Below are 6,922 nucleotides of genomic sequence, written 5' to 3' on the forward strand. Positions count from 1 at the left end.
CTACTCTCTCTCTCTCTCTCTCTCTCTCTCTCTCTCTCTCTCTCTCTCTCTCTCTCTCTCTCTCTCTCTCTCTAACCAACAGGAAATTTACAGAATGAATTTTATAAATTTCGCGATCAGTGTACATGGTCTTTTCCCGATTAGCTATAGATAGAGATATTCTCAACTGAGCTATAGAAGCATAGATAGCCACGATGGTATTTGGTTGATGATGACACAAAAAGACTAATTAGAGATTATGTTAGGGTGGTCAGTGTACACTATTAAGCAACAAGAATGGTTGTTTGCAAAGATGGCTCTAATTTCTAGATAATCCTAAGCCTTTCCTTCCCATATCCCATACCAACTCAAGCTAGGGTGCTCAGTGTTCATCGCTTCATGCTCTTATTTTGACTTGCTATGCATTTTCATGAAGTGCTTCTTTGTACTCCAGAAGAAAGAAAAAAAATACAAGTGATATGTTTCCAAAACTTCATAAGTATGATGAAACTAAAGTAAACAAATTTTAGAGGGATGTAGGGGATTTGACAAGTTAGTCACTCCTAAAGGTAATCCTAGCCACTTTCCTACCACAACCTCCCAAGTATTTTTTTTTCCAAAGACTTATGAACAATGGCACAACTAGCATTGTCCAATACTAGGATCATCACGGCCAACAGTGTAACTAATAAACAAACTTGCACCACCAACAACCTGATTCAACACAACTGAGCCAGAAGCTCCACAATCATAAAAGCTAACACAACTTAACTAGTAAAAAGGATAGGAGAGTAGTGATCTCCAACCCAGCTGGGAGATTAATTACTCCTTACCGATTTCCAAAACTGCTGGATACTGTTAAGAGACAGTAACTTCCAAACAGCTAAGATCATTATTGGTGAATTTGTGAAGAATGCGACCAAGGGAACACATAAATATAACCACTCTTAGTTTCAAACAAAAAAAATAAAACCATTCTTTACGTCGTTCGATCTGAACACCGAGAGCTAAAATATAGAGTGGCGCATATAGAGTGGCACACAAAATACCAACAAAGGAAGCTTTATCCCTTATAAGGTAGCTATACCCTCAACCAACCTGGCAGCAAAACTTTCTTCTGACAAATGCAAAGGGAAGACAATATGACCCTAATTGCTAATATATCCAACCAATAAATTGCTGGATGAATCATGCAGCATATATGCTTGTTAAAGCCAAAGTATCCAACACATAATTCAAATCATGTTCATTCATGAAAATCAGTTCAAATTACTTGTTTCCCAGGCCATTGAACCTAAACCTCTCATGTAGACCCATCCAACTATTTTTCAACAAACCTTCAAAACAGAAATGACTGAGATTATCAAAATCTAACTAGATAGTTTGTTTTAACCCAACCAGAATGACTGAAATATAATGCAACCTAGTTGGACAGTGGACACTAGCTCATTTGTTTCTAATTTCAAGTTAAAGAGATTGAATACACACTCATCGGAACAGAGAAGAACAACAATGTAAGTGTAGAGTAAAAAGCAGAATAAGAATGAAAGACAGATCGGTATATTGTAATCAGATGAAAACAAAACATAAACACACTGCCTATAACCTAAAACAACATAAATACCCACCAATTTTGAATATCATCATAAGAAAAGTGCAGCAACAAATGACATGATAGTGTTAGAATATACAGACCATGACCCCAGAGCTCCATCAAATATTTTGGTAGAATCAGCATATCATTAGAATCTATCGTAAAAACTATGTACTCGCTCAGCTAACTCAAGCTCAATATTCCAAATTGTCATGATTAAAGCATATTTCTGCCAAGCCATGAGCATACACAACATTTCTGACCTATACCATTTTAATTCTCTGAAATTCACAAGCTTTCACCTAATCAAAACATACGACATGCTAATTGCCAATAGTGCCAAACACTTGCATCAAAAACTTTGATCACTCATGTAACCCAAAGCTTACCCTTGCCACTGAGAAGCCTTAACACTCAATGACAAAGTAGAATCAGCCAGCTGTTCAACATTTTCCCAATTCTTCAAATAGAAGTTTCAAAACACCCTAGGTAATATCAACATAAGACGAATGCTAACCACAAACAAGATAGTTCAAAATACCGGAAGTTTTGATCTCACACCTCAAGAGTTGCACATAGCTAATCTATGAAGAACCTATATACCATATTAGCTCATCTTTAACACTACATGGTTACAACGTAGTCAAAGCCTCAAGAATGCCTTTATGGCTTTTCGAAAACTATAATACAATCTGCCTATCCCACAGGCAGACGCTGTGATTGCAGTTGTGCTCATCATTTAAATCATCCTTTTAGGAAGAATTAAGAATCATCAGAAAACCACATTGAGGATTGTATGCTAATGTTGCAACTTTTGGACGATACAACTAATATTCTGTCACAAGAATCAATCTGCGGCTGGGTTGAAAATGCAGTACGAGTTCTAACTAAAACCTAGGAGTATCATGTACATAGCTTAATCAAGCTTCCATTTTTGTAACATGATTTACTTGGAACAGATTACTCCAGTGAAAATTTTACATATGCACTTTTCTTTATAACAAGCAATAACTCTAGATGTCTTCTAGGATGCTTAGAAATGGAGACCTGTTTACTAACCTATTTATACAGAAGATATGAAATAACTAGAGAACATATAGCAGACTTTACACCAGGACGAAAGTACGAAATTTCTTGCAATTTATAAGCTTAGAATGCCATTTGTTATCCTCATCTACAAATCCCCCTATCCCCACCCACCCCATATGGCATATGCCACCCAGCAGCAAATATACACGTCAATAGACCAGCAACAGAATCTTTAAGAAAAAATTCCTAGGAACATTAAGGTGAGCGAGTATAGTGGTTGGTGGTCCTGATAAAAGCCAGAGCTAAGGAGCTTAGGCTCCGATACATATTCTTACAAAGGACTGTCTATACATATCCACGAAGTATAACAAAAACCAAACTTGAATATTAACAAATAAAGACAAGTATCTGCAAAAGGTTTGCTTATTAAAGTTACTGAACTTAGCAACTACAACTTTCTTGCCTAGATAAGGGTTGAAGCTTATAAGTGATTCTTTGAAGAGATCAAAGGATAAACCTGATGATATTGCTTCATGTTTAAAAAACAATACAGGAATAAAACCTTTATCGCAGGGTACTCATGAATGAGAGAACTATTTTTCTGCATTTTCAGTAACAAATAAAAAAATTAATGTGACATAATGAAATTTTTCTGTCATGTCTTTTTCAGAGTATGAATAACTAATCCATTAAGTTTCTTCTCACATCCATTCAATTCACCTAGTAATATGGTTGATCCAAGACAAGGTTATAACAATTTCAACTTCAAAAGACTTCTTCTTTTGAATACAATTTTAAGTGGTATAATACTCGATGTCATTTCCTAAACTTTTTAGTCCTCGCATTTTAATTTAAAAAGCACTTTCATCATAAAAGACAGTTGAGTGGTCGACAGTTCAGTTAATTTTTGGATTTTGGATTAGGGCCTTTTTTTATGTTCATGGAAAATGTAAACAGAATTTTCCTTAAGTAGCAACTTTCTAGGGCCAAAGGTAAATAATCTTAGCTTGAAAGAGATCTCTCACCGAAAGTGAAAAAATTTAGTCTTCGAGCAACAGCCTACCTCTATACTCCACCAAGGGCTAGCCTACCTCTAAACCGGAGATTTAATTAACTTATAACCCATTAACTACCAGATAAAAATCACCGATGAAGGTGATGTACACTGATTCATGGAATCTATGATGACAGAAAAGCTTTCTCTGTTGAGATTTTTTTTTTAACCATGTGACAGATCATGTCCTACCCTATGCTCCTTTGTATGTTCTTTCTTCTATCTCAAGATGCACATGTAACACGAAATGACATCCTGAATCCTACTTTTATTATCTTGTCTACTCAAATCAAAAACCAATAGAAAAGATCATAAGTGAATCGATATTAACTCCTCCTTAAAGATAAGATTGAAGCTACAAGTCATCTTCACTGTCATCACTGTATGAAACAAGACCAGTCTCAGAAACAGCACTAGAATTATCAGCATCACCCTCAGGTGTCTTCGTTACCTCTAAAGTTTTATCTGTGTTGACATTAGTGGGTTTCGCTGTGCTTGTAGCTTCTCCAATGCCCCCTTGATCAGTTTTAGCTTTCTTCGCTTGTGGCTTCACTTTAACAATCATGCCTAAAGGAAAAGCAGGTGGATTCCTCTTCCCGGTTGGTTTCAGCTGCTCCTGTAAGCAGATATCGATATTATCCACAATTGCAAAATAATGCCTTAATCCACTGGAACTAAATATTAGCGGATATTAGCAGCTCTCTCAAACATTATCATACTAACATACATGATATACCAACCTTGACTACCGGAACAGAAGGTATTTCCGTTAACTCTTGTACAATGCTCGACTTTGCTGCCACCGCTGCCTGGTAACAAAGATAGCTAGTTAAGAAGTATTCTGTTTTAAAAGAAGAATTTACTCTGAAAATTTACTGTATGGAATAAATATAATGTCAAAAATAATCATTTTGCAGCATGCTCAAGTACAATGACATATACATGTTTATTAAATAAATGAGGCACTTCATAGGAAGTCATGTATTCTTAGTCAGAATATGTACTTGAATGACTAATTCAAGTTGGAATAACCTTTGGAACATGATCACAAGGACATATCCTAGAGATAAACTCTACCACTGAGAGGGAGGGGTTCCATCAGCAGATTCAGTTAGGCTGGGACTTCTTTTGATTAAGCTTTCCCACCCTGCTGCTTTTGCAGTCAAAACAATCTACTAAAAGGACAATAAATGGGAACTTTCCTTTGAGAACTTTAAAGCAGTGGCACTAATCTATCTTATCCTGATACCATATTGTATCTTTCTCCTGTCCTTCCTACTAAGGACCTATAGGTTCACATACTTGGCTTTCGAAAGATATCCTCAAAAAAGAAAAGGCGCTACTTAGCCCTACATTTTCAGAGTTAACAATCACTAGGACGAACAAACACGACTTCATAAAGCTCATATGCCACGAAAGTGTTAAGGTAATAGCAACTCATAAGAATGCATCATTCTAGGGTGAATGAGAATAATTACAAAATACAAATCCTACAGTTGGAAATACTATTAAATTGGAGGTAAGCTAGCAATGATTGGAAAGATACCTGAAAGCTCAAAAGTTGTTGTGCTTCCTCATCCACAATCTGTCGTTCATATTCCTTCTTCGACTGCAACACATTTTATAGTACAGAAATAACAAATGTTAAAACATGCACCAACTGCCTCAACAACCGGCGGTTATCACACAAACAAAGAAAGTCACGTAAGTAAAACATATAGTCACTGAGTCTTACAGTCTCCCACTGATCAAGAAACTCCGTCTCGTCATCATCCAGAGCTTTGGGAGGTCCTGTAAACACCAAATGAAGTGAGTGAGCACAAAGCAACAGCAAAGAAATGCAAAATGTCAACCTCACAGTTTCGAATGATTGAAATAAAACAATGATTGGAGAGAAAGACTCACTGTGCTTGAAACGTTCGTTGAACTCGGCATCCTTCTTGTCCTTATTTTCCTTGAGAATCTGCATACAATAATCATGAGGTCAGCGATAACAGACATCAAAATCAAAATGAAATTTCAGAGAATGAAAGTAAAACCTCAAAAAGGGGTCTGTCGCGGTAGGCGGTGCCATCCTCGACTCGTTCGCCCCGGGTTTTCTTGGCTTGATCCAACTGCAAAACCATCACGAAAAACTGATTGATTTGGTATGAAATTTTAGGGTTTGTCTGAAAGAGATGAAGAGAGCAGAGCAAGTACCTGTTCCTCAGAAACGAAATTCATAAGGCGGGGGCGTGTGAAATCATCACCCATTTTCTCTGATAACAAGTGACGCTCCTCTCAGATTCCTTTCTGTCTCTTCCGCTCACCCGCGTAGACTGTTTTTCTTTTCTCCAGGGGACCTCTATAGCATTCCTCCTTTTCTGTTTCTGTTTTCTTTTTTTTTTCTTTTCTTTTTGGGCCAATTACATAAAAGTCCACTTGGAGACATTTTCTCCCAAATAGATCCACCCAAACATTTTTACCCACATAAGTCCACCTAAGCCTAAATACAGACTTATATTAGGTATTAAAGTTTAACAAAATTACAGACAGCCATTCAACCAAAAAATTAAAATTTATCTCTTATATTTACAAAAATGCCACTAATGTAAAAAGTCAACCACCACAAATGGTCTCCGATTGATCTCCGGCCAACCTCCGACGAACTTTCCGGCCAACCTCCGGTAAACTTTCCGGCCGACCATCTGTGAGGATTCTAGCGACCACAAAACCTACTACCACTGACAACAAAAGATACTACTATCGACAAAGAAAGCTACTACCACTGACAACAAAAGATACTACCGATAGCAAAAAGAACTACTGCCACAAGCAAAGAAAGCTACTACCGATAGCAACAAAAGCTACTACTATCAGCAAAAAAAGCTACTACCACTGACAACAAAATATACTACCGATAGCAAAAAAAACTACTGTCATCAGCAAAGAAAGCTACTACCGATAGCAACAAAAGCTACTACAGCCAGCAAAGAAAGCTACTACCACTGACAACAAAAGATATTACCGATAGCAAAAAAAGCTACTGCCACAGCAAAGAAAGCTACTACCGATAGCAACAAAAGCTACTACCGCCACCAACAAAAAATACTATTGTCAGCAACAAAAAAATACCACCGCCAGCAGCCAGTGATGCTACTGCCACCAACAAAAGATACTACCACAACCAATGAAAGATACTATCACCACCAACAAAAGTTACTACCACCAGTAACAAAATCTACTCATATGAGATTGAAGAAAAATACTAGCATAGAAGTTGAAAA

At 37.0% G+C, this 6,922-nt stretch overlaps 1 protein-coding gene across 1 annotated transcript in view; it reads right to left on the reverse strand.

Annotated features, from left to right (window-relative positions):
- The window catches only part of LOC101293039, a 6,925-nt gene extending 934 nt beyond the window's left edge, over positions 1–5,991 (reverse strand). Inside the window, exons 1-7 of the mRNA XM_004288301.1 lie at positions 5,856–5,991; positions 5,696–5,770; positions 5,562–5,619; positions 5,392–5,447; positions 5,203–5,265; positions 4,397–4,465; positions 4,108–4,272 (exon numbers count right to left, since the gene is read on the reverse strand). Of these exons, the coding sequence (XP_004288349.1) occupies positions 4,108–4,272; positions 4,397–4,465; positions 5,203–5,265; positions 5,392–5,447; positions 5,562–5,619; positions 5,696–5,770; positions 5,856–5,909 (540 nt within the window). The 5' untranslated portion in view covers positions 5,910–5,991. The remainder of the gene's footprint in view (positions 1–4,107; positions 4,273–4,396; positions 4,466–5,202; positions 5,266–5,391; positions 5,448–5,561; positions 5,620–5,695; positions 5,771–5,855) is intronic.
- Between the last annotated feature and the right edge of the window lie 931 nt (positions 5,992–6,922).

The sequence above is a fragment of the Fragaria vesca genome, linkage group LG1 (genome assembly GCF_000184155.1).
Source record: "Fragaria vesca subsp. vesca linkage group LG1, FraVesHawaii_1.0, whole genome shotgun sequence".
Taxonomy (NCBI): Eukaryota; Viridiplantae; Streptophyta; class Magnoliopsida; order Rosales; family Rosaceae; genus Fragaria; species Fragaria vesca.